The sequence below is a fragment of the Hemicordylus capensis genome, chromosome 8, assembly GCF_027244095.1.
Source record: "Hemicordylus capensis ecotype Gifberg chromosome 8, rHemCap1.1.pri, whole genome shotgun sequence".
Classification (NCBI taxonomy): domain Eukaryota; kingdom Metazoa; phylum Chordata; class Lepidosauria; order Squamata; family Cordylidae; genus Hemicordylus; species Hemicordylus capensis.
The window spans coordinates 118,342-144,182 of NC_069664.1; the positions used below are offsets into that span (position 1 = coordinate 118,342).

The 25,841-nt window shown below is 61.2% G+C and overlaps 1 protein-coding gene across 4 annotated transcripts; it reads right to left on the reverse strand.

Annotated features, from left to right (window-relative positions):
* LOC128333647 (PH and SEC7 domain-containing protein 1-like) lies at nucleotides 1-24,669 on the reverse strand. Of its 4 annotated transcripts, none has more exons than XM_053269364.1 (16): nucleotides 24,402-24,669; nucleotides 15,142-16,250; nucleotides 14,149-14,218; nucleotides 12,503-12,935; nucleotides 10,639-10,833; nucleotides 9,902-9,982; nucleotides 8,781-8,893; nucleotides 7,862-7,920; nucleotides 7,421-7,510; nucleotides 6,981-7,024; nucleotides 6,524-6,684; nucleotides 5,815-5,885; nucleotides 5,219-5,358; nucleotides 4,280-4,424; nucleotides 1,381-1,524; nucleotides 1-637 (listed from the first exon to the last, which is right to left on the reverse strand). In XM_053269364.1, exons 2-16 carry the CDS (start codon nucleotides 16,153-16,155, stop codon nucleotides 374-376), a joined length of 3,024 nt encoding a protein of 1,007 aa, XP_053125339.1. In that variant the 5' UTR covers nucleotides 16,156-16,250; nucleotides 24,402-24,669; the 3' UTR covers nucleotides 1-373. The 4 variants fall into 4 exon arrangements, with proteins under 4 accessions (XP_053125339.1, XP_053125340.1, XP_053125341.1 ...); XM_053269365.1 differs by lacking the exon at nucleotides 24,402-24,669 and adding an exon at nucleotides 22,195-22,334; XM_053269366.1 differs by lacking the exon at nucleotides 24,402-24,669 and adding an exon at nucleotides 17,894-19,980.
* Nucleotides 24,670-25,841: the final 1,172 nt, after the last annotated feature.

Sequence of the window (25,841 nt, forward strand, 5' to 3'; positions counted from 1 at the left end):
CCCGTTGGTCTCCGTTTATTGCAGAAAGGTCCCGTCTGCCTGCACAGCAATTGAGCAGTTGGGGGCAAGCAGGGGTTAAGGCAGCAGGCGAGGGTTGGCCCCCAACTCGAGCAGGACACTTTCCCAGAGGATGCCCAGGGCTCTGGGCCTGGATCCCATCCAGCTCTGGCCTGCCGACTGAATGGGCCCCCACGGCTCCAGTCTGAGGATCTCGCCCCATCTGGTGGCCACACTCTGCAAGTGCTGGCTTGCTTGTGTCCCAGGTACCGTCCCCGCTTCCAGCTCCAAGCAGCATCAAGCCCCTCAAGGAGGGGGCGGCTGGCGGGTGGGGGGGCAGCCAGTCCTTGTTCAAGGCCAAGTGGGGGGGGGGCCCTCACAGCAGGTGCTTGTGGCGCCGGGGGATGACCCTCCGCACGGTCCTGCGCTCCGAGATGTTGCGCTTCACTTTGACGCCGACGCCGCCGGCAGGCAGCCCATCCACGTTCAGGGAGGGGCTGGAGTGCGACTTCTTCAGGCCGGCGCTCTCCTCCTCGGCCGACTCGGCCTCGCGCAGCCGGGCCTCCCACTGGTCCAGGTCCTCCGTGGCGCTGCTGAGCTTGACTTCCAGGAGCCGCACGTAGGTCTCGTACCGACGCTTCTGCAGCAGGAGAGTTAAAAATGCCCCCCTGGCTGGGAAGGGCTGGGCTGGCTGGTGGGAGGACCAGCAGCCTCCTGGCCTCAGCAGCCGCCACCCGCTCCTGCTGCAAGACCAAGGGGCCGTGCGTGGACCTGCACGAGTGGCGCTCTGGGGGGCGGGCGCTAAAGGGCACATTTGGGGTTGCAGATCAGTGTCCTGAAGACAGCCAGAGGTTTCTGAGCAAACATCGCTGCAGTCGGAAGACACGGAGGTGGTGGTGGCGACCCATAGCAGGAGACACTGGGCTCAGGGGCGGGGGAGTCACAGCAGGAAAGAGGGCATCGTGCCCTCCACTCCTGGCTCTGGCTTCCAGCGGCATCTGGTGGGCCACTGTAGTGAGAAACAGGAAGCTGGCCGAGATGGGCCTCCTTGGGCCGGATCCAGCAGGGCTGTCCTTATGATGGGGGGGGGGAGCGAGCGGGAGTGGGGACAAGAAAGAGCTCAGCCCCACATGCAAGGGGAAGCCAGGCAGCTGGGACTCAAAGCAGCAAGCAGGCACGCAAGAGCCAACCCCTGGGAAATGATGGAGACAGGCTTGCCACGAAAAGCTGGTGTGGTCCCCAACACCCCCCGTTAGGGCTGGAGGAGAGGAAACATTGTTCGCTTCACATGCTCCTCCCCCCCCCCGCCGCCCCGCGCCCACTTGTGGGAGAGCCCTCCTGGGACACGGGCCTTTCAGCTGAGAGATGCCACCCGCCACGCACCTCATAGAGCAGATACTCCTTCTTGAGCTGGTATTCCTCCAGGTCCCGGCCGCGCCCCCGCTTGTCCGGCAGGTTTCGCTGGTGCTCCAGGAGGTCGTCCGACATCTTGTCCATCCAGTCCTCGTGGGCTTGATGCTGATCCTCCTAAAACCAGAGAAACCGGTTGCAGTGAGCTGGCTCTCTCCTCATCACCCTTCCATGGCCAGAGACCTGGGCGGCGGCGGCGGCGGCGGCAGCAGCAGGGCTGGCTGTGGCTTCAAGGTGGTCAGGCTGGGCTGCAGCCGACGTGGGCCAGTCAGATCTGGCCCAAGGAGGCCCCTCTAGCCCAGCACCCTGTTTCCCACAGTGGCCCACCAGATGCCTCTTGGGAGCCCACAGGCAAGAAGTGAGGGCCTGCTCCCTCTCCTGCTGTTGCTCCCCTGCAACTGGGATTCAGAGGCAGCCTGCTCCTGAACCTGAAGGCAGCCTATAGCCATTCGTGGACTTGTCCTCCATGAATTTGTCTAACCCCCTTTTCAAGTCATCTGGAGAAGTGGCCATCACCACATCTTGTGGCAGTGAGTTCCATCAATTAATTTATGTGTTGGGTGAAGATGTCCTTCCTTTTGCCCATCCTAAACCTCTGGCTAATCATGGGATGACCCCCTGGCTCTAATGTCGTGAGGGAGTGGAGGGGGGAAACTTTTCTCTCTCCATTTTCTCCACACTATGTCTGATGAGCCGCAATTTTGTCCCTGCTTCATCGCCTTTTTTCTGAACTAAGAAGTCCCAAATGTTGTAGCCTTTCCTTGTAAAGAGGGTGCATGGCTCATGGTTTTGCCTCGCCTCTGCCTCCCCCATGGTTTTAGCTGCCCTCTTCTGCCCCTGTTTAGATGCAGCAACCAGAACTGCATACAGTATCCCAACAGATATATTTAAGGACATTGGTACTCGTTTCCCCCACCCCTTTCCTAATAATCCATATAATTTTCCTCCTTCACAGCTGCTACATACTGGGCTGATGCTTTCATTGAAACATACACTATGGTTCGTGGACCCCAATACTTCTGTCTTGGTTAGTGATTGACAACTCAGACTCCATTAGCATATTTATGGTGTTTGTATTTTTTGCGCCAATTTGCATCCCTTTAGCCTTATTTATACTGAAACCCATTTGCCATTTGGTTGCCTATTCACCCAGCCTGGAGCTCGTCACCATCCATTTTGGTTTTCATCACCCCAACTATAAGAACATAAGAACCGTCCTGCTGGATCAGGCCCAAGGAGGCCCATCCAGTCCAGCATCCTGTCTCTGGGAAGCCCACAGGCAAGAGGTGAAGGTGTGTCCTGCTGTGGCTCCCCTGCAACTGAGATTGAGAAGCATCCTTCCCATGCGGCTGGAGGTGGCCTACGGCCCTCAGACTAGTAGCCATGGATTGACTTGTCCGTAGATGGCACGAGTTTGGTGTCATAAGCAAGCATGGCAACCTCACTGCTACTCCAGATCATTGATTAAGAAGGTAACAAGCACTATCAGTCCCAATACAAATCCTTGGCGGATGCCACCTCACTCCATTGTGAAGATGCTCAGTTTATTCCTACTTTGAACTCCTTGTTCTTTAACCAGCCCCCAGTCCACAATCAAACCTGTCCTCTTTTCCCACGACTGCTGTTTGCTCAAGAGCCTTTGGTGAAGGACTTCATCAAAAGCTTTTTCGAAGCCCAAGTATGCAGCCTCAACCAGATCACCCCCTCCACATCTGTTGACACTCTCAAAGAACTCGAAAAGCGTCAGCAAGGCATGACTTGATTTTGCAGAAGCCTTGCCGAGCAAGCCTTGCTTAATAATTAGGATGTCTTCAATTATGCTTTCCATTAATTTGCATGGGACACAAGCTAACTTACCTGTAATTTCCTGGAACCTCCCTCCCCACCAGAGCCCTTTTTAAAAAAATCAGTTAAAAGACAACTGCGGGGAGACACGATAAAGGACTATAAAATCATGCATGGTGTGGAGAAAGGGGAGAGAGAGAAATTCTTCTCCCTCTCACTTAACACTAGAGCCAGGGGTCGTCCCATGAAACTGATTGCCAGGAAATTTAGGACCAACAAAAACGGAAGTCCTTTTTCACACAACGCATCATCAACTTGTGGAATTCTCTGCCACGAGATGTGGTGACAGGCAACAACCTGGATGGCTTGAAGAGGGGTTTGGATAACTCCTTGGAGGAGAGGTCTATCATCGGCTACTAATCGGAGGGCTATAGGCCACCTCCAGCCTCAAAGGGAGGATGCCTCTGAGTACCAGTTGCAGAGGAGTAAGAGCAGGAGGGAGGGCCGGCCCCTTTCAGCTCCTGCCTGTAGGCTTCCAGCAGCATCTGGTGGGCCGCTGGATGCTGGACTGGATGGGCCTCCTTGGGCCTGATCCAGCAGGGCTGTATCTTCTTATTGGCCACCAAGTTCCAGTCCTGTGATAAAGAGCCTGATTTTAAGGACAAGTTACGTTGTTTTACTAGATCAGCAATTTCACATTTGGGTAGATGTTGTCTGGAGCGGGCCATTTGTCAAGTGGTTGATCACCTGCTCTGGTCTTTTCTACTGGACTCAGTTTTTCAGACTCCCTTCCTCAGGAGGTCAGTTCAGACACATTGCTCGGCCCTCCTAGGCCTCCCGTAGTCAAGGCAGACGCAAGGGCTGCCTCCAGCGCCTCCCGTCTCCGACTGCCTTGGCATCTAACAGTCCAATGGCTTTCCTGGCCGTTTTCCTGCTCCCAGTACAGCCGAGGAAGCGTCTATGGTTGATGCTCCTTGATGGGTTTAGCCACACGCTCCTTGACTTGGGGCACTGCACAGAGGGAGCTGCTGAGGGGGCCACCCACTTGCCTGCCCCCCCCCCACTCCACACTGGGCATCCATCTCACCAAGGAGGACCTGCAGGGCGCAGTCGGGAGGATCGGACGGATGAATTTCCGCTGGGAGCCCACTGCTGCTGGGAAAGGTGGGGAGGAGAACATGGCCGCCGCAAGGTTGATCCGGGAAATCCAGGAGTGCATTTCCTCTGGGGTCCTGGGGAAAGGGCGAGGGGGGCACAGACTGCATTCATTCGGGGCCAAAGGAAGGGTCGCCAGCAGCACCCACATCCTGTCTGTGGGCCGGGGCTACAGCCCTGCCGCTTCCCCACTGGAAGGAGCCCTTCGGTGGTGGGCTGCACCTTCCCCCGGCGATGGCGGCCACCGTCAGACAGAGCCACCAAGGAAGCAGCAGTCACGGCAGCAGACCGCCCTTGTGGGAGTCCGTGGGGGAGCATCTGTGCCGAGGAGGCCGGGCAGTCCTCAAGGACAGAAGCCACTGGGGAGCCGGCCCGCAATTCTGGGTCCAGTCCTGGTGAACTTTGGCTTCCTTTAAAAAACGGGGCAGCAGATTCCCAAGGCAGAGCTCTGGCTGCCCACCAAGGAGGCAGCCAGCCTCGGGCTCAAGACCTGCCCTGCCTCTTGGGGGGGGGCGGGAGGGGGGCCCTCAGGCTGCTGCCTCCATCTGCAAAATGGGAGCAACAGCGACTCCCACCGCAGGGGCCCTTTGGCGGCCTTTTAAGGGACAACAGGCATGCCCCTGTCAGCAGAGTCCGGGCCTCCGAGAGGGAGAGAGGCCAGAAGAAAGGCTGGCTCTCCACTGGCTGCGGCACCAGCCACACCGGGGGGCGGGGGGGGGCACCTCCGCTGGGTTTTGCACTGAGAAGAGGCAGGAAGGCTGGAGAGTGGGGAGGGGTTGCCGCCTCCAGCCCCAGAGATGTTGCTGCACGTGTGTGGGGAAGAAGGGGGCATCCCCATGCCTGAGCCCACCAGGGCATGTGGGCTACTCACGGGGCTTGGAAGAGGAAGATGCGCCAGTCGGCCGTCTGCAGCCGGAAGACGTTGGGCCGCTTGGTGTATTTGCTGGCCTTCTCCGCCAGGGCGTGATGCACCCCAAGGGGCTCCTCTGCGCCGTCAGGCTGGCCCTCATCCTGGGGGGGCCACAGAAGCAGGCGGGAGGGGACAGTAGCTCCCCTGCACCTCCAAGGGGCTCTCCTCCCCCCCCACCCCCTGCCATTGCAGCTGCTGGGGGGGCTTAAGAGAGCGGCAGAGCAGCCCAGCCCAGCCAGCACCTGCAGGCAGCAGCTCTGGGGAAAGCCCAAGCCCTGGGCAGCTGCTGCCGGTCAGAGCACGCAGGCGGCAGTTCCGATGCAGTTCACCCAGGAGACGCGCCAAGCCTCCGGGGGCTTCTCTTTCAGCCCCCCCGAAAGACACTGCTACGGGAGGCGATTCACCAGGAGCTGCCCCGGCTCCAGCCCTGCCACCCTGGCACGTCCCATCGGGCAGGCTCAGCATGGAGCCTCCCTCGGCCAAGCCCCGGGGGCGGGGCCGGTCTGAGCCAGACGTCCCGATCTGGTGCCCCCCAGCCCCGGCAGGCCACCCCTTACCTTGCAGAAGCAGAGCACCATCCCCTTCAGCACGGTGTGGAACACCTTCCAGCCTCTCTTCCCCCATGGGGCTGCAAAGGAGGGAGGGAGGGAGGGAGGGAGGGAGGGGCAGGTCAAGGGGTCCTCTGGCGGCAGCAGCAGCTGGGGGGGGGAGCTCCCCCCACCCCCCCCCCACAGGACGGAGATGCTTGAGCAGGGCAGGCGCTGGGGGCGCTGAGGGAGAGGGAGCCCTGCAGGAACACGCCCACTGCCCTGCCCCATGGCTCCAGCCCGCCCCACAGGTTGGGGGCGGGGAGAGTCACAGATTGGACAGGGACCAAAAAGACCCCCCCCCCCCGCAACCCACTGTAGCCCCCTAATGGCACAGCAGGGAAATGTCGGAGACTGCCGGTCCGAATCCCCGCTGCTCTGGGAGACGCCTCTGTCGGGCAGCAGCGCTCTAGGGAGGTGCTGAAAGGCTGGTCCTCATCTCACGCTGCGCATGGCAGGAGAGGGCCCCGGGGAACCCCTCCTGGGTCCGGCCCAAGGCAAGAGCGGGGCTCTGGGGGCGCCAGGAGTCGGCACACTTGACCTTTGGCCAGCCAGTAAAAGTGGGCAGTCCGGGCCAGTCCAGCGGCTGGGCCCTGCCCCCTCCCTCCCTCCCTCCCCACATCTGGGCCCCCTGAGGGCGGCGGCGGCGGGGGGGAAGGGGGGACACTCTCTGGCTCACTTTTCTTGCCATCCGCTTCTGCGTGCACCTTGCGTGCCAGCAGGCCCTGCCGGTAGGTCTCGGCGCCAGGGTGGTGCTGGAGGGTCAGGAAGGGGTTGTTCTTCTTCCGGCTGGGGGCAGCGGGCTGCGGGGTGGCCGGGCCAGGTGCCTCGTCCTCATCCCTGCAGGGAAGAGAGAGGAGCTCTGAGGGGAGGGAAGCGAGGCCCCCCTGCACGGACCCCGCCCAGGACCAGGGTGCTGCTGAGCGATGGCCCCCCACCCCCACCCCCACCTTGTTGCCACTCACACCCCACCACCCTCCGGTGGGCGATCAGCCGCCTGGTGCAAACACGGAGCCCGCCAGAGTGCAAGGGCAGCAGTCGGGGGGGGCCTTCCCCCCCCCCACGCATTTGGGGCAACAGCAGAGAGAGCAGGGCAGAGAGAAGCCTTCCACTCGCTACGGGGCCCCCTCACTTACACAGCCCACTCCAGCTTCTCCTGGCGGATGGAGGAATACAGCACCTGGATAGACAGCAGGAGGGGGGGGGTTAATTCCCGCCCCACATCCAAGCATCGCCTCCTGCCCCTCTGCAGGCCCACCACTGGCCCGCCAGCTCCCCCCCCCTTCTTAGGAAGAGGTTCCCGGCCCCCACTCCTCCCACCCCCACCCCAGCTGCAGCACAGTTGCCAGACCCTCCAAGGAAAAGGGTGCGACTTCCTGCGCCCCCAAAGGCCAGACACCTGCACGCAGGGTTGGCTCTCGGTGCGCAGGCCATCTTGCTCCCGAGGCACAAGGGCCTCCCTGCAGCCTGGAGTGGCACAGCCCAGACACGGAGCCCTTCAGGGCCCCCCCCCCCCGCCTCCTCCTCCTCCTGCTGGCGAGAGCAGCTCCCCGGCCTCCCCAGCGGGCCCAGGCACCTTGAGCTGCTCTTTGGAGAAGTTCTGGCCGCTGTTCAAGCCCTCCAGGTTGGTGAGGAACTCCTGGCAGGTCATGCTCCGGCCCGCGTGCTGCACCCACCGGCAGGAAAGAGAAGCCGCTGGGAGATGTGCCCACAGACCCCCACCAGGCTCGGCATGCCTGCAGAATCCAGGCGCAGGGAAGGCCCGGGCCCCCCAGTCAAGCCCCGGGACCCTTGCTCCAGACCCCTCCCCATCCCCCCCCCACCGGCGTTGCCGCCACCTTAATCCCACCCAGGAGAAAGGGCTTCTGGCTGCCACAGGGGAGGGTCTGGAGCTCAGTTTCAGCCCCCCTGCCCCGCGGCGCAAGGGGCATCACAGGTGAGGCCGGAGAAATACAAAGCCGGTGCCAGGCGTCCGACCCCAGAACTCCAGGCCCCACCCCACCCCCAGTGGCCTTACCTGCCCATGCAGGTCTGTGTTGAGCAGCATGATGGCGCAGGTGAGGGTGTGCACAGCATCTGCGGGGGGAGGGGGGGAGGAGGAGGAGACCAGGGCTCAGAGGAAGGCCAGGCCCAGCTCTCCTCCTCCCAAGTGGAGGCAGCAATGCCCCTTACGTCAGGGGGCCGGGAGGTGTGGTCTCCTTCATATCCCACAACCCCAAAGCCACGGCCACCGGCAGGGGGCACCCATCCTCCTGAGCAAGCCTGAGGGGGCTGGAAGAGGCAGCACTGCTCCCCCCTCCGGCAAGACCAGCCAGCTTTCCTGCCCCTCTGACTGGCGCCAAGGGGGGCTGTCGCTTCTTCCCACGGCGGGGCAGCCTGTGCTGCGGGGCGGGGGCGGGAGGGGGGTCGCTTGGGCTCTGGGGCAGACAGAGAGGCCGGCTGCTTGCGGGGAGCCTGGCCGCCAGTCACTCGCCAGCTGCCCACCAGGCCAGACGGTGCCCTCCCGACCCAGCCACTGTCGAAAAGGCCCCACTGGGGGGGGGGGCGGCTGTGCCACCTGCCTCTTTCTTCAGCCACAAAGCACGAGGCCAGGGCCTGTCCAGCCACCGGAGGGGAGCTCCCAGCTGCCGTGTGTCTGTGCGGGCGAGTGTCAGTCGGGTGCTGAAGTGGTGCGCGTCTCCCCCAGGCCAAGATCACCCTCCGCCCCCGCCCGGGGGGGCTCCATGACACCCAACGTGGCCCAGTGTCTGAGGCCCTGAAAGGCTCCCCACTGGGCTGGCTCTGGGGCTCTCCCTCCACACTCGGCAGGCCACAAGAGCTAGACGCCACCCGCTTGGACAGGCGTGGCCGCCCGGGACGTGGCCGGGCTAGTCCAGCCTGAGTGGTCAGGAGGCCTGGGGAGGTGCCCGGACCGTCAGGCCTCCTCGGGGTCTTACCTGGGCCGAGGAAGGCCTCGGGGTTGCAGGCGTGATAGCGCTGGGAGAAGTGCCGGAGGATCCGCTCCCGCTCCTGGGTCTCCCCAGTGAGCACGAAGGCCTTCAGGAACAGCCTGCCAGAGGGGAGGGGGGGGGGAGTTGTTGCTGTTGCTGGCGGTGCTGGGCCCCAGCCCTGTCCAGTGCCTGGAGAGAACCAGCCCCTCCGTGCCAGCCGGCAAGTTCCCCACCAGACCTCCCCAGCCCCGCCCAGCTTGGAGCCGGGGCCCCGTTGTCCTGCATTCAGCCCTGTGGACCTGCCGGGGCCTCTCCAGACACCTCCAGTCCTGCTCTGGACCCTGCTGCTGCCACAGCAATGCTAGGAGCAGGGCCTTACCCATCGTGTCCCCTCACCTCTGGAAAGGGCTCCCAGAGCAGCTTCACCAACCCTCCTCCCCAAAGAGTTCTAAGAAGAGCTGGAAAACCCCTCTTTTTTGACTGGCACTTTAAATCTGGACTTTCGTGTAATAGCTTCTCCATTATAATTCAATTTCAACTTGTGTGTTATTACTGGTTGTCTTTTGTAGGGTGCAGGAGGGGTGGAGCATTGCCTCCTCCCACACATGGCCAGAAAGTTAATCCCGGGCTGAAGCAAGCTGCAATTCCAAGGGGGAGGGGGAGGGTGCCCCCCGCCGCCTGCCTGCCCCCTTCTCTTCAGGCTGCTCTGTGCATCCTTCCCAGCCCGCCTGTGACCCCCACTCCACTCCGAGGCACCCTCCTGACACAGCCCTGCTCCTCCCCGCTGCCCGTTTCCAGGCCTGCTTTTGCCGCGCCTTAAGGCCAAAGCCGACCTGGGGGGTGCCCCCTTGCCCCTCCCCCCGCCGTCCCGAGCCAGACCTGCCCCACCCTGGAGAAGGAGCCCGTCTGGCCAAGCCACCCCATGGCTTCCGGGCGGGGGAGGCAGCCCCCCGTCCATGGGCCCGGCCCAAGGAGGAGTCGGGGGTTCCTCCCTCCAGCTGGGCTCCCCACTTCCCAGGATGCTCCTCCTGGCTAGCCCCTTTGGCTGCCCAGAGCAGCCCCTCGGCCAGCGGTTGCCGGAGCCCCTCGTGCTTCCCCCCGGCCACATCTCCCCCGCAGCAGATTACCTCAGCGCTTGGTCCAGAGTCTTTCCGCTGAACTGGAAGAAAGAGAGGAAGGCCTCCGCAACCTGCCGGCTGAACTCATTGCTGCGGACAAATACAGGGAAAGCGCTCAGAGGAGGGCCGGGAAAGGCGCCTCCTGCATCGCCAGCCCTGCCCTCAGCACTCCCCTCCGCCCTCCGCCCACTGGGCTCCCCAGATCCAGCCCCCACTCTCCAGCAGAGGGGCATCTCGGCCTAGAGCTCCTGGCTGCAAGGAGGGAGCGCAACTGACAGAGCTCAGCCAGGGCTGGGGGAGCAGGATTGGGCCCGCTTCAGCAGTCCAGGGCACTTTCCAGATTACCCGCTACAACAACGTCACTACGTGTCCGTTAGGTGTGCTTCCATACTGCCTGTGTTTCGACATCACAGTCCCTGTGCTGACAGCAAGGTTCACATTTCCGATGCCTTCTTTCGGGTTTTCTCTTTGCGTTACAGTTTTACAATGTTGCATGTGCGTAGCAAAAAAGAGCTGAATTTTCCAGTTGTAGGAGGTTTGCGCAAGCTGGGAAAGACTGCTCCCCCTGCTGGTGGCTTGGTGCAACACCCTTTATTTACGGTTTCAATACGATCCTGCCAAGCCAAAGTAAACTACCGCTGTGGTAACGTGTAATCTGGAAAGCGCCCCGGTGGCAAAGCTGCAGCTGCCCCCTCGTGAGGAGGGGGCCGGGGGAGGAGTCTCTCCACGCCCCAAGACTGCCTTACTTCTTCCGGAGGAAAGAGGCCACCTGGGACCTCTTGAAGCCGTCCAGGCGGTAGAGGCGGGCTGCCAACCTCCTTGCTGCCGCCTGGTCTCCAGAGGTACCGTTTGCAAGGAGGCCGTTGGGTTCCGGCTGCTGCTCCTTGGGGTTCAGGGGCTCCCCGGTCTCACTGGGCCCCGGAGGGAGCTCTTCAGGGCGGCTGCAGGGAAAGAGAGCCCCGGGTCAGCGGAGGAGGAGGAGGAGGAGGAGGAGGAGGCCACAAGAGCGACGGGGCACCCGGAACTCCTCCCCACCCCTTCTGCTCAGGTGCACAGCTTAATCCCTTGAGGAGCAACCCCAAGATCCTAGAAGTCCACACCCAGGTAGGAGATGGAAGCCAGGACTGGCGTTGCTACCAGCTTGGTGGACAGAGTCCCTCCAGCCACATGATGAGGGCGGAGTCCGGCAGAAGGGCCATCCCTCTGGACTCCTTGCTTCCCCGGGCGAGTGCTGGGCCGCCCTTCAGGCAGGGCTTTGTCCCCTGACCCGCAACGCTCCCTGTGCCCCAGAGCCCTCCCTGGCTAGGCACGGAGCTCTGCACTCCAGCTGGGGGCTCCCCCATCCCCACGCCATACCCCTCTCCGGCCAGGCCCCCGCCCACCTACACACACGGCTGATCCCTGGAGGGGGCCTATTGGCTCCGTGAACGGATGGCCACGACCCGGTGACATCACCGAGAGGCTCTCCTGATGTAAGAGGTCACCGGGGCTGGTCAAGGGGACACAGGAACCCAAGTTCAGGTCTCTGCTCAGCTACACAGCTTGCTGGGTGGCCGCAGAAAAGTAACATTTCTCAACCTGGCCTACCTCACAGGGTTGCTGTGAGAACACATTCCTCTGAACTCCATAGCTAGACAGGTAATAAGCGGATCTCAAGCTTTGCTGGCCATTCAGATTTCATGCAAAGGTGAGGGCTAAAGAGAGGAGCTCCCAAGAGCAAAGGCTAAGCGAGGGCTGTCGTGAGGAGTCATTGCATTGAACTGATGGCCAGGAAGTTTAGGACCAACAAGATAAAGGATTTCCCACACAGCGCATAGTTAATCTGTGGAACTCTCTGCCACGGGATGTGGTGATGGCCACTAGCTTGGGTGGCTTTAAAAGGGGCTTGGACAAATTCATGGAAGACGGGTCTTATCAACCACTCACGAGCCTGGTGGCTGTGGGCCACCTCCAGCCTCGGAGTGAAGATGCCTCTCAATCCCAGCTGCAGGAGAGCAACAGCAGGAGAGAGGGCATGCCCTCCCCTCCTGCCGGTGGGCCCCCCAGAGGCACCTGGTGTGTGTGTGGGGGGGGCACTGTGTGAAGCAGGATGCTGGACTGGAGGGGCCCCCTTGGGTCTGATCCAGCAGGGCTGCTCAGACGTTCTTAGGATCCATCATGGAATTCACGTCAAGCACCTCAAGGGCCAACTAGCGAGGCACTCCAGGGTGAGCCTAGCCAAGCACAGGCCCTTCCTGCCCAGCCCCACGTTGGGACGCTTCCTCTGCAAAGAGAGAGAGATCATCAGAGAGCGGTCCTGCTTGCCCCCAGAAACCACACAAGGCGCTGGGCAGAAAGTGGCTCCAGACTCTCCGGCTCCATGCTGGGTTCCAGGTGGGCTGCGTTTGCCTTTTGCATCCAGGCGCGAGCCGCCCTGGAAGCCCGTGCTGCGCGCTGAAGGGCAGGGCAGACACGGAGGCAGAGCGAGCGAGCCCAGAAGGCAAGGCAGCCCGAATGGCTGCTTTTCCGGGGCTCAAGCCCAGCCCCAAACCGCAGCAAGAGGATGTGGTGGCTGGCAGGCCGAAGGGGGGAGCCGGCCAAGCCAGGAGGCCCTCCATGCAGCAAACTTACGGTGGGGCAGGGGCCGCCTCCTCCTCCTCCGCCTCCTCCGCCTCCTGGCCCTGCAGCGGGGGCACCTGCACCATCTCCAGTCCCTCCGCCGAGCACTCCAGCTCCCTCGCGACAGCGCCAAGCGAGGCCGAGAGCAGATCTCTGGCGGCGGCAGCAGCAGCAGCAGCAGCTTCCTCCTCCAGACAGGAAGTTCTCTCAGGCGCCTCCACCCATGTGCAGGAAGGGGATGGGGAGGCATGGGGTGCGTTTTCTGGCCACAGGCTCGGCGGGGCTGAGAAGACCTGCGAGCTGGAAGGAGGCCAGCTGAGCTCCCCAGGAGAGGGAGGCCCGTCGTCGTCGTGGTCGTCGTGCAGCAGGGCAGACACCAGGCACGTGCTGGAGGCAGAGAACAGGAGGCCTCCCCCAGGCAGATCTGTGCCGCCAAGGGTGGGACCTGGGGCAGAGGGGAGAGAGCAGGCAGGCCAGTGAGGGGACGGCCTCTTCCCCACAGCCCTCTCAGCCCCCCCAGAGCTTGCCTGGCAACCCTCCAGAGCAGCGGATCAGCCCCAGGGGCCTGAATGCCTCCCCCAGGCCTCAGGCCTGCCCAGGACCAAGGAGGGCATGATGGGGGCTCTGGGCCGCTAGCCATGCCCCGGCCCCTGCTTCCCCTGTGGCCACTCTGAGAGGCGTGGACTCTGCCATGCCGGCGGCTGGACAGGAGGAGAAAGAGAGCTTCCTCGTTTCTACAAGCCTCTCTCTCTCCCAGCATCGCAGAACTTCAGCACTGCCTCCAGCTGGGGAGGAAGAGGATCGGGGCTGAAAGGCCGAAGGACACTGTGCGTGCACAGAGGCCCCGTGGTGAGTGTGTGGGGGGAGTTCAGCTGGGCGCCTTCCCTGGCCATGTCCTTGCTTTCTGATATGTGAGTGAATCTGCAAGTGCCTTCACTCTTGGCAGAAGTCAAAGGCTTTCGGACCCTAGACACTCCCTAACCTGGATTGTGTGGATGAAGGAACTGGGGCCTTTATTTGCTTTAAACATTTCCATACTATTTCCAATCAAAAGTTCCAAAGTGGTGTACAAAGATAGGATGGTTCAGAGACTTGAGGATCAGGATCAAGGAGACCCAGGCTGAAATGCCTGCCTGGCCATGAACCTCCCTGGGTCACACTCTCTCAGCCTAACCTACTTTACAGGGTTGTTGTGAGGGTAAAAATAAGAGGAGGGAAGGAAGAAAACTGCATACTATCCTTGGATGAAAGAAAGTGCAGCCATGTAGAATAATTATAACCCACATCCAAATGGAAACCAACACGAACCACGGATACAAAACCCCCCAAGTCGCTTCAAGATTAGGCCACCTCAGGGGGGGAAGCAAGACCTTGATCGGCCTTGAAGAGGCAGCAGAGAAGCAGCCCGCAGGCCTCAGGGACAGGGCACTCCAAAGCTCGGGGCCGGCCCAGAAGAGCCGGGTGTGCCGAGAAGGCCGGCCTCGCTTCTGTGATCCAAGTGCAGCCCCCAGGGAGAGAGTGCCCGTCTGGAAGAGTTCGAGCCCCTCCTGAGCAACCCGGCCACGTTGGCTGGGGGCAGCTGGCACGGAAGGGGCAGTTCGACTGCTGCGGCCAACGCCTTCGCTTGGGCAGCACAACTGGCCCATCGCAGGACTCACCTGCAGTGGTGCTGTCCAGAAGGCTTCCAGAGGGGCCGTGGGTCAGCAGGACTGGGAAGCAGCTGGGGGCCTAGAAGACAAAGAAGGGGAGAGACAGAGCACAGGAGCAGCCCCCGCCGCGCTTTGCAGATCCGACTGCGGGCGCCAGTCTTTGCCCAGGAGAGGCCGTTTTACTCCCGCATGGAAGGAGTTACACTGGCTGCCGATATGTTTCCGGGCAAAATACAACGTGTTGGTCATAACCTATAAAGCCCTCAACAGCCCTGGGTATTTAAAAGAACACCTCCTTCGTCATGAACCCCACCGCCCACTAGATCCTCTGGAGATCATCCGTCTGCTTTTGCCACCGGCTCGTCTGGTGGCTACTCAGGGAGGGGCCTTCGAGGCTTTGGAACGCGCTCCCTAGTGAAAGAAGAGCCTCCCCATCTCTGGCGGCTTTTAAACAGTCCTTAAAGACGCATCTGTTCACCCAGGCTTTTAACTGATAGTGTTTTGATTCTTTTTAATGGTTTAGAATATTGTTTTAAAAAAGGTTTCGTGTTTTTAAATTTCTTGTTTCTGTTTTTAACTAATGTTTTACTTGTATGTGGTTGTAAACCACCCGGAGATGTAAGTTTTGGGCGGTACAGAAATACGTCAATGATCAATCAATCAATCAATCAATCACAAGCGGGAGGGCAACTGCAGGGGAGCAGCTGGGCAGAAAGCGGGCTCCAACGCAGGCTCTGGGGGGGGGGTGAAGCCAGCCTTGCAGCCTGTTCTGAGGCCCGCCTGCTTCCCCGGCAGTCAGAACCCACTGCCTGGACTGAAGAGGGTCCCTGGTCCAGCAGCTGCAGGCAGCCACCGCTGCCGCCCGAGGCCTGGAAGACGCTCCCCCCTCCCTGCCCCCCCTGTGCTCCAGGAGGGGCCACACGCCAAGGCAGCAGCTGGGGAGGGGCTGGGCGGAGGCAGCCGCTCCTCACTCCCAGGCTGCCCTGGGGCGGCAGCTCTTACCTGGGTGCTCTCTGCAGCCGGGAAGGTGCTTTCCAGGTCCCCTTCCGTGATCACCAAGGGAGACAAGGGGCGGCAGTGGGGCAGGTAAGCTGGGACAGGGCTGGGGGGCAGGTCGGCTCTGGCCTCCAGCTCAAAGGCAGAGAACGAGTCCCTGGCCAGGGGGCTACTGGCCACGCTCGACTGGCAACACACATCAGCATCCCAGTCCCTGGAGAGGAGAGGACTCTCCTCCTTTTCTGGGGAAGCCTCCCTCTCTGGGTGGCTCCACATCGTTGGGCCTGCAAAGCCGATGGTTCTTGTCAGGGGGCCGGGACTCTCCTGGAAGAGCGGATTGTTGTAGAACAAGTATTCCTCCTCCTCCTCCTCCTCCTCCTCCTCTGACGAGCCTTCATCTTCATCCTGCCTCTCCGAGCTCTTCTCACTCCCACTGTCCAGAAGTAAAGGCTCCAGGGAGAGGGCCATACCCGGCGATGGTGGGGCCTTCTCCTCGGGGTGAAAGCAGGGGAGCTCCGGAGGCTCCTTCTGCCTGTCAATCTCCCCCTGGAGGTCCAGGACGCACCGCTGAGCTTGGAGGAGGCTGTTCCAGAAGAGCGCCTGGGTGGCCGCATCGTCACTGCTCTTGGCCGGCCTGTTCTGGCTCTCTGGCTGGAAGGCTCCTCTCCGCGGCGGCTGTGCATGTTTCTCTGAGAAGAAGCCCCTGCTCTCCGAAGGACGGGGCCCTGCTTCAGGGCGGGACGGTTCAGCACGACGCCGAGCCAGGTCCGAGCAGGACTTTTCAGAGGAGAGTTCAGGGCTGCTCCCAGCTCCCTCCCAGCTAGCAGGCAAGAAATGGGTGCCTTGGAGGAGCAAAAGGGGAGGGCAGGGCCCGGGTGCCGTTCGGGGAAGTGCCGAAGGCGCCGGGGGGTCCGGAGGCCCTCCCAGGCCAGCTCCAGCTCCACAGCTGAGCTCTCCTCTTGTGTCCTCTGCCAGGAAGTCCATCAGGTCTGAACGGCTGGCAGGCCCAGAGTGCTCCATGCCAGGTCACCATGGAAACGTCCAGCAAAGGTCCAGCCAAGCCCTCCCCTCACCTGGACTGCAAAGTGCTGAGCAAAGCAGCTCTCCCGCTGACCCTGGGAAAGAGAAAGCACACACAGGCAGGCCGGTTACGCTGAATGGAAGGACAGCCAGGCAGTCGCTGCTGGGCCAGGGCCAAGGCGCCAGCCGGCGGCTGCTGCTGCCGCTCCTGCCGGCCAGCACTGGCCCACGAGGGCTGCAGGCAGCAGAGGCAGCCGCCACACAGACATGCAGTGAGGAGGTGGCGGGGCTCCCCAGCCGGAGCCAGGGGCAGGCAAGGAGGGCAGGGAGGCGGCCCTCTTCTGCTGCCTCCTCACCACTCTGGCCTCCGCCTGCCTCCCAGGAGAGTCAAGGCCCTGCTGGGCCCAAACCGCTTGCAAACGACCGAGGGAGAGCGGTGGGGAGGGGGCCAGGGGCTTCCTGCTGCTCCTAGCCCATGGGCCAGCCCGGGCTTCTGAACCCAAGCGTGCCACCCGTGGGGAAAGAGGGCCCACAAGCAACCGCCCAGGCAGGCCAGTGGGAGGCTGTGGGGCAGCCTTCATCCCAACTCGCACAAGCTTGCCTTTGATGAGGAGGCTTTCCAGCCGCTCCCTCCCTCTAAGCTGCTCAGCAAAGCAGTGGAAGCACAGGGCCACCCTGTACCTTGCACCAGAAATGCAGGGAGCAGCACAGAAAAGGGGGCTTTCATGCCATTGACTCCAGCACCGCCCACGCACTGGCGTTTCCAGTTTTGCCTCTGTGCAGCAAAAGGCTGTGATGCCTGGCAAGGCCCATCACGGGGGACACCAACACCAAAACCTTCACGGAGCAGGTGAGCAGCACCCAACTCAAAATGCCCAAGACAATGCTCCGAGGAGGAGGAGGAGGAGGAGGAGGAGGAGGAGGAGGAGGAGGAGGAGGAGGCCCCTGCCACCACAGCCCAGAGGCAGGGTAGGGGAGCGTCTGAGAACTGGGTTGAACCGCTCTGCTCGCTCTACCTGTGCCTCTGGGATTCGCCAACAGCAGCTCAGGGACCCACCCCATGAGAGGCCCAATAACACCCTGGTTCTCTGTTTAAAATTATAACTGTATTGTACACCTTTTGGATTAGTAAGCAGAGCATGAACATTTTAAATGAGCCACTCTCTGAAGTGCCCCACTGAGGGCAAGCAGTGCTCTGTCATCACTAGATGTCCAGAAATGACCAATCACGAAGACACGAGAAGTCGCCGTTGTTCCCAAATGAAGGACAGGACTCCTCCTCACACACTGGGCTACGGGCCCTGCACGAGGCATTGGGCTGCCAGGCAACATCAACTCAAAGACTTGTCGCAAAGACAGACAACATTCCAGAGGCTGGTCCCTCCAAAGAGGATTTCGGCCCACCACTGATCTGACCTCCCAACTTAAAAGTCACTGCCACGGCCATCCTTCTCAGCCAATCATGCCGCGTGCCCCTTTTAAACCTCCTTCTCGGTTCATTCCACCCAAGGCCCCATGTCCACCCATTCAAGTTTTGGAGGAACTTATTTTGAAAATTTTCTCTCAGTCTGAATGGAATGCATCTCACAGGTGGCCCAAGAGAGGAACACCTGGCTTTAGACCACCTTGCTCAAGATGCCAGCCTTATAATTAAAGCAGCCAGAGCAGGAGGAGCCGTCTTTGTTCCAGACAGACAGGATTATGAATCGGAAATCAACCATCTTCTTCAAAATGTTACCTTCGATTCTCCATGTGAAAAAGAACCCGCTAGAGACATCAGCAATATGATGAAGATGATTTAGGAAGAAGGGCTTTCTTTGGGCTACGTATCGTTGTCAGAATATAATCCCACGAGTACCAGTTTTTAAAATATTCTTCCTGAAATTCTTAAACCTGTTACCAAGCCTCCAGGCAGACCCATGGCATCTGGTTGCAATTCCATTCCAAATATGTTGATTACGATGGTATTTCCAAAGCCATTTGTGAACTGCTTACCTTCCTATATTAGGGACTCTACATGTTTCATTAATTTCCTTTAAGAAATACATCTAGTTTAAGAGAAGGCTATTTTGGTCAGGTTAGATGCTTCCTCCCAATATACCAGTATTCCTTTGGAAGAAGCTCTAACAGTCACAGAGAGGACTTTAAATTCTATTATCTAATTCTTCTGAACCTCCCACACACTTCATAACAGACCTAGCAGAAATCACGTTTTGATTTAAATGATAATTTTTTCTGGCAATGTTAATGCCAGAAGGGGGTTAGTGTCCAGGTTAGTAGTCCAGAGGTAGTCAATCTATATACAGGTTCCTTTGAGGAGTCTCACATTTGACACATCAAATCTATCTATCTATCTATCTATCTATCTATCTATCTATCTATCGCTATAGAGAGATAGCTTAGATAGTATTTATGATAGTAGCCATCAGGCTTCCTATCTCATCCCTTAAGCACTTTTCTCCATTTTTAAAAAACCCCTATATCTGCTGTTGAATTCATCTGGTCACTTTTTGGTTGTCTTGATCACTTTTTAATCTTCTTATGTAGTCCCCTGATGAAAAACATCTAGTTCGAAATGCTTTGGGGTTTTGTAATAGACATTTCCCTGCACTTATCCACTATTCTTCTTCAGCTCAGTTTTTGCTGCTGCTGCTGCTGCCGCCATTTCCCCTCTGAAATCTTATGAGCCTCTCCTCAGGAAGGTGGGCAACGTGGCTGAGCCGGGAAGGAGCCACCGAACCTTTGGCAAGGACAGAGACTGAAGGGAGAGAAAGGGAGCTGCAAAGAGAATCAAGGTCCTAATAGGAAAACAGAGAAAGGAGGCGGAGCCTCAGAGGTGGGGCAGGGCTAAAGCAAGGATTCCAGTGAGACAGAAAAATGGGAGGCAGCTAAGAAAGATGTGCCTGCAGAAAGCTTACTGATGAGCTGAAGTTAAAAAGAAGAAGGGCAAAAGAAGTGGAAGGCGGGACAGATCAGCATGAATGGATGTGGATGAGCAACTCAGACCTGTAGTAGGGACAGGGACAGGGTCAGGAAACCGATAGCTCAGAACAAGGAACGCTGCAGCAGAGAGCAAGGGGTGAGGACCTTTTCAGGTATGTCTGAACAAAGAAGAAGAGGAAAGGAGTGGGCAGGTGAAATGTACAGTCAATGGGTGGCAAAAGGAGGGTAGGCCTCTTCAGCTCCTGTTTCGCCACCGTCTTGTCCGAGCTGCATCAAAGCAGCATTAATCGTGAGAGGTCAGGACTGCAGTTCAAGATTCTTAAGGAGTTGGCCAGGAAAAGTGAGTCCAGGGCAGGCAGGATGCATGGCATGCCACGGACTAAAAGAACTTGCTGATGTGCTCCCAGTGCCTCTGTCCATCACTGCTGAGAAATCCTGAAGAAGGGCAGGGCCACAAGACGGGAGAGAGGCCACCAGTGCTGTCTCATTCTTCTGCACAAAGGCAGGTCTGGAAGGTCCAAGCGTGCTCCCAAGCTACAAACCTGCTCTTTCTGGAGGAGTGTAACCTCGTCCAGAACAGGAAGGTCGATTCCGTCTTGAATGACCTTAAAACAGTGGTAACCTCCACCTTATAAAGAAATAATGTGGTCTCTCTGGGATACCCCAGAGACCAATCTGGCCATTGCATTCTGAACTAACGGAAGTTTCTGAACTACAGGCAGACCTGCGTAGAGCGCATTGCAGCAGTCCAACCTGGCGGTTACCAGCTGGGGCACCACTGTTTTCAGGTCATTCTCAAGAAATGGGCAGAGTTGTCAAATCAGCCACAGCTGGTAAAAAGCACTCCTGGCCACAGCTTCAACCTGAGGCACCAGGGAGAGGTCCGAGTCCAAGCGTACTCCCAAGCTACAAACCTGCTCTTTCTGGGGGAGTGTAACCTCGTCCAGAACAGGAAGGTCGATTCCGTCTTGCAGATTACGACCCCCAACAATTAGCACCTCCGTCTTGCTTGGATTTAGCTTCAGTTTATTGCCCAGCCTATTACTACCTGTAGACAGGCATTGAAGGGGCTCATGCCATTTCCTGATGCTGATGACAAGGAGAAAGAGATTTGGGTGTCATCAGCATATTGATAACACCCGGCACCAAATCCCCTGAAGACCCCACCCAGCGGTTTTATGTAGATGTTAAAAAGCACTGGTGACAGAATGGAGCCCTGAGGGAGCCCATATAGCAGCCCCCGTTTTGAAGAGCGGCTTTTCCCTGCCTTAAAGGCAAGGAGAGCCTCTGCTGGCCGTGCTGCGAATACAGCGCTGGCCATCGAACTCCTGAACGGGGCCACGTGGCGGTGTTCGCAGCAGCACGGCCAGAAGCGGCTCTTTAAGGCAGGGAAGATCCGCTCCCGGCCATGCTGCAAACACAATGGTGGCCATTTAACTCCCGAACTGGGCCCCCCAGGCCCGCTCGGGAGCTAAGCCAGCCCCCCCCCCCGCATCTGACATCAGACATGAGGGGAGGCAGCCCAGGTCCTTTAAACCCGATCGCCCAATGGTGGCTACACCCCTGGGTGACTCCCTTTATTTAGCAGGGGGAGAGGAACTGGCCCCATCCACCCCCAGCACAGGACCTCCAGTGACGGTTGCTGGTGTCTTATGTTTCTTCTTAGACTGTGAGCCCTACAGGGAGCCGTCTTATTTATTTATTATTTCTCATTTAGCCCTGGGCCATTTTTGGAAGGGTGGTATAGAAATTGAATAAATAAATATATAAATATATAAATAATAGCGATAATATAAGCAGGTGACAACAAAGCTGGGAGGCACAGCTGACATCGAAGGAATACAATTCAAATGGAAAACTGGGCCAAAACACTAACAAAATGAAATTCATTACAGACAAATGCAAAGTTCTACACACAGGCCAGAGAACCAGAGAGAGAGAGAGAGAGAGAGAGAGATGGGCACGGTATGGGGGACGCCTTGGCTTGGGAGCAGCAGAGCCGCAAAAGATGGGGGCAGTGCAGGTGCTCACAAGCTGAGCAGCAAGAAGGGTGGATGCCACTTCAGGCTGCCTGAGCGGAACCACTGATTCCCCACCACCGCTGCAAGATTCCTCCCCCTCAGACCTTATAGGTCCGTGTCCAGTTCTGGGTGCCACATTTTATGAAGCATGTAGACAAACTGGAATGCGGGCAACACCAGCCCTTTGAGGAAGGGCTGAAGGGACAGAGCGGAGAAGAGGCAGGCTGGGCAGCAGGAGGGGAGCAGAGCCGTATTCAAATCCCACCGTCATGTTGCACAGAGCAAGAGGGCCCGGCCTTGTTCTCTGCTGCCCCAGAGGGCGGAATTCGCTCTAATGAGCTTTAGTTTTAGGGCAGCAGCAGCAGCAGCTCGCATTGGCCAGTGCCCGTGTTGATTTAATCTACACAGAGGCAGAGAGCGGCCTCTTTGCGTGATTTCCCTTTCCAAGGCCAGCAGGAGGAGCAGCAGCAGCAGCAGGGAAGCGGGTGGGGTGCTGGGAACCAATCCCAGGACCGCTGGGGTAGAGCAAATCTCCTCCCTCTTGGTGAGAGCAGCAGCCCCAGGGAAGCTCCGGAAGCCCCCTTCCCTTGGGCACAGCCAGGCTTCCCCGGGGCGGGGGGCGCTAACCATGGAAAGCCAAGGCAGGGGCACCTTCCCAAGCCAGGGGCGGCTCGATTCCGCCCAGCCCAGCCCCCTCTCCAGCAGCGGCTCCCTCCCAGCCCCCTTGGGGCAGGGAACCCTCTGCTGGGGGGGGCGGGGGGAGCCCTCTTGGAGATCTTCCCAGCAGTGACAGCCAGAGGAGCAGTGAGCCCACTAGGTAATTCTGGAGCCTGGACCTAAAGGCCTCCGGCGGCGGCCCCCCCCCCCGCTCCCCTGCAGATTAAGCATCATCAGGCTGGGCGGCGGCACCACCCCGGGGGCAGACGAGAGAGGATTTGGGGGGCCCTTGGGCTGCGGAGGCCCTGGACTTCAGCCTACAGCAGCGCGTGCCAAGCAAAGATTCCTTTTCTCTTGGCTACGGGACGGCTGACAGGGAAGATGGGAAACGGAACCTCCACGGACAAGAGCAGTATACCTCTGATAAGGAACTGGGGGAAGGTGTGTTCTCTTCACGCGCTCCGCCGCCGGGTGAGCTTCCTGGGGACCGCTGCTGCTGCTGCTGCTGCCGCCGGGAACTGGATGCGGGACTCGGTGGACCCACCTGCCGGGGCTGACCCGACAAGACCCCCTTGCGGTGTGGTCCGCGTGAGCGCCTCCAGGGGCGGAGCAAGCCATCGGAACAGGTTGCGGGAAACCCGGCCCAAAAGGGCCCCCGACGGGGAGAGGAGGCGGCGCCGCGTCCGCTCCGGGCAAGAGACTGGCCGCCCTCCGTCCCGCGCGGCCTGCGGCTGCTGCCGCCGCCCAAGAAGGGGCCGCCAGGCGCGGCAGCAGGAAGCTCAGAGCGCGGCGGAGGCGGCGGCGGCGGCGGCCCTCCCGGGCACGTCCCGACGGGCAGCTGCAGTCCCAGATGAGGCCCCCGCGGACGGCGCTCGCCAGCCCGCCCGCCCGTTTCTCCTTCCTGCCTGGCCCGGCCGGAGGGAAGCGCAGCACCAGCAGGCGGAGGCGGAGGAGGAGGAGGAGGAGGAGGAAGGGAAGCCAGCGCGTCCTCCTCCCGCCTCCTCCCGGCGAGCTCGGGCGGGTGCAACAACCCGCCCCCGGGCCGGCCTCCAAGTCGCGCGGCCGGGTGGAGCCGAGAAGGCCGCGCCGTCCCGGGGCTGCTGCGGGGGCCGCCGGGGACTCCGGAGCCCGCCGTGTGCCTCCCAGGGAGCGCGCGGGGAGCGCCACGGCCGGCAGCGGGGAGAGCGCTCCCCCCGCCCCGCAAGGGACGGCCTGCCGAGGCTGCCGCGCGGTCGGGAGGGCGCTCCGGGGGCCGGGGCGGCGCCCGGCTGGCTCCTCCGCCACCAGCGCCCCCACCGTCCGCCCTGCCCTGCCCTGCCCTGCCCGGCGTGCTGGGTGGGACGTGGCTTCGGGGGGGGGGGCTTCTGGAAGGAGGCGTCGGCCAGGGCGAGGGGGGGCCGCCGCCACGCGGGGCTCGCCCGGTCCTGCAGCAGCGCGCCTCCCTCTTCCCGCCGTCAAAGCTCCTCCGAGCCGGGAGCAAGAGCAGCAGCAGCAGCAGCAGTTTGGCCTGCCAGGGTCGCGGGCGGGCGGGCGGGCCTGGGGGGACCCGACGGCTGCGCTGAAGAGGAAGGAAGGCGCGCGCATGCACCGGCGTCCGGGGGCCCCGAGAGAGGCCTCGGGCCCAGCAGCGGCAGCAGCAATGAAAAAGCAGCCTCCGAGGCAGGCAGGCAGGCAGGCAGGCAACCTCGTACCAGCCTCCGCCGGTGGGGGGGGAGGGTTGCAAGCAAAGCCGGGACCCTGCCTGTTGCTGCTGCAGCTCAGCTGGCCTCCTCTGCCCCCGCCTCCAGGCGCCTCCTCGCATAATTCTCGCCAGGAGAAGGACCGTGTGGATCCCGCCGGGGTTGGCGAGTCCCCGCCAAGGGCCTGTCCACACAGTGGCACGATTCTTTCTTTCTGTGAAGGCTGCCGCGGGCGGGCGGCAAATGGGCCGCCGGATTTCTGCCTTTCTGAGGGGCGCTCGAGGTCTGTCTTGGCCAGCAGCCATGAGGAGCTGCTGCTGCGGCGGCTCTTGCATGCTGCGGGGGGCTGCGAGCTCTGGCGTGTGGGGCTCCTCTGCCCCCTGGAGCTCCATGGCCGCCCTTCGGAAACGGGGTCGCTGCTCCCACGAGGCTGGGCCCTTGGCTCAGGCGGAGGCAAAAGCTCCTTCCCAGCTGACCCACCACCCCTGGCTCCGGCAGCAGAGACGCACCTGGGTGACTTCGGAGCCCTGCCTGGACCTCCTTGAGGCCCTTGGAGGGCCCCCCCCCCGCCCTGCCGCACGTTAAGCATCACCACCACCGCCCCACACCTCTCTCCCCCCTCTGCCTCCAAAGCCCCCCGGCAAAGGTCAAAGGGTGGGCCCCCCAGGCCAGACCAAGGGAGGTGTGCAGGCCCTGGACTTTGGCCTGGCAGTTCAGGGCTCCGAGGAGCACCACGGCCCGGCTGGCAGCATCGCCCTCGGACTGAGCAGGCAGGCAGGGCCTCGGCCTGGCCGGTCTTGCTGCCGGATTCCTGCCTGGCTGGGCCGCTGCGGACGGAGTGCTGTGGCCGGCTGGCCGCTCCCCTCCATAGTGGCTCGTCAGCCGTGAGGAGAAGCCAAAGGGGCTTCTCTCTCTCTCTCTCTCTCTCTCACACAGACACACAGACCTGGCTCTGGGTCCCTTCAGCCCTCCAGGCCCGGCGTGTGGGAGGAACAGCCTCCTTCGCTTCGCGTGGCTGCTGCTGCTGCCGCCACCACAAGGCCCGCTCCGGAACGTGGCACCGATCCTGCCCGCGCCACAGCAGCAGCCGCACCAGGCCCCGTGGAGGTGCTGAGCAGCGACCCAGCACACCGGGCTGCCTCCGCCCCGGTCTCCGCAGGGGCCGCCCCAGGAGCGCCAAGGGGGAAGTTTCGCCACCACATCCGTGCCCGGCCGCCCTCCTCTGGCCCCTCGGGGCCTGTTTCCTGAGCCAGTCGCGTGGGGCAAGGGAGCTGCTTCCTGTTTGTCGGCGGGGGGGGGCCTCACCCGCCGGGCCAGGGAGGGGGGCCTGCTGCTGCCGCCGGTGCAGGTGCAGAGCCGAGCAGCCCTTCCGTTTCCAGGGTGCCTTAAGGCGGCGGGCCGGAGCCCGGAAGGGAGGCCAGCCGCCGAGTCCTTGCACTGACACCATCGTGGCAAGAACGGCCTCCTCAGGGCCACCAACCCCCCCCCCCCCGCTCATCCTCTCCTTCAAGGGGAAAGCCAGCAGGGCCACCCGGGCTGCACCATTCCCCAGCGCCGTGCAGGGGCGGAACTACTCTTAGGCAAGGGGAGGCGGCTGCCGGGGGCCCCCCACGCCTCGAGGCCCCCCCCCCGAGAGGCAAGTCACTTGACGACATATTGTGAAGTGTGTGTGTGTGTGTGTGTCAGCGAGGGGCCCATTTTGGAATGTTGCCTCTGGGCCCACTCCAGCCTTGTTAGGGTGTCAAAGTGACCCCCGCCTGGGGGAGACGTCGGAGGGGTGGGCCAGCAGCAGCAGAGCACCCCCAGGCGTGGCGGGGGGCTGGCCAAGGCCGCAGGCAAAGAACCAGCTGGCAGCCGCCCAGGTAGGGGGTGGGTGGGGGTGGTGCCATGGTGGGGCAGAGTGGGGCATCGGGGGGGGGGCTCTGCAAACTGGGGTGAGCAAAACCATCATAACTCATCCAGCCTTTGGCCAAGACAGCCAGATGGCTGGGCAGCTTCCAGGCATGGCTGGGTGAGTCCAGATAGGATTGGGGCGAGGGGGGGGGATGCAGCACCCCTGGACCAGGGGGGCTGTGGGGCTCTGCCTCCCAGGAGGGCCCTTGGGATCTGCTGCCCCACCAGTCATGGGGCTCCTGCTCGGGGGCCTGTCCAAGCAAGAGAGGGAATGGTCTGGGGCAGGGAGATGCCCCCCTCCCCCAGGGGGGCTGCCCTCCGCAGCCCTGAGCACAAGCAAGAGCTTGGTGGGGTCTTGTGGCCCCTTTTCCCTCCTGGGAGGCAGCTCTGCTCCTCCGCGGTCCTCCCCTTCCAAGGGGGCCGAGGCCATTCTTCTGAGGAGCACGATGATGACACAACTACTCGGGATCTTCAGCCAAAGGTCTCAAAGCGG

Bases quoted from the DNA above. Each gene is read 5' to 3' on its own strand.
- LOC128333647 (XM_053269363.1), bottom strand. From the start codon at position 23,847: ATGGAGCTCCAGGGGGCAGAGGAGCCCCACACGCCAGAGCTCGCAGCC. The intron at 10,834-12,502 runs GTAAGTTTGCTG...CTTTCCCTGCAG, and splicing joins GAGGCGGCCCCTGCCCCACC to CCGCCCTGAAGAGCTCCCTC. The intron at 7,921-8,780 runs GTAAGACCCCGA...CTCCCCCCGCAG, and splicing joins CGAGGCCTTCCTCGGCCCAG to ATGCTGTGCACACCCTCACC.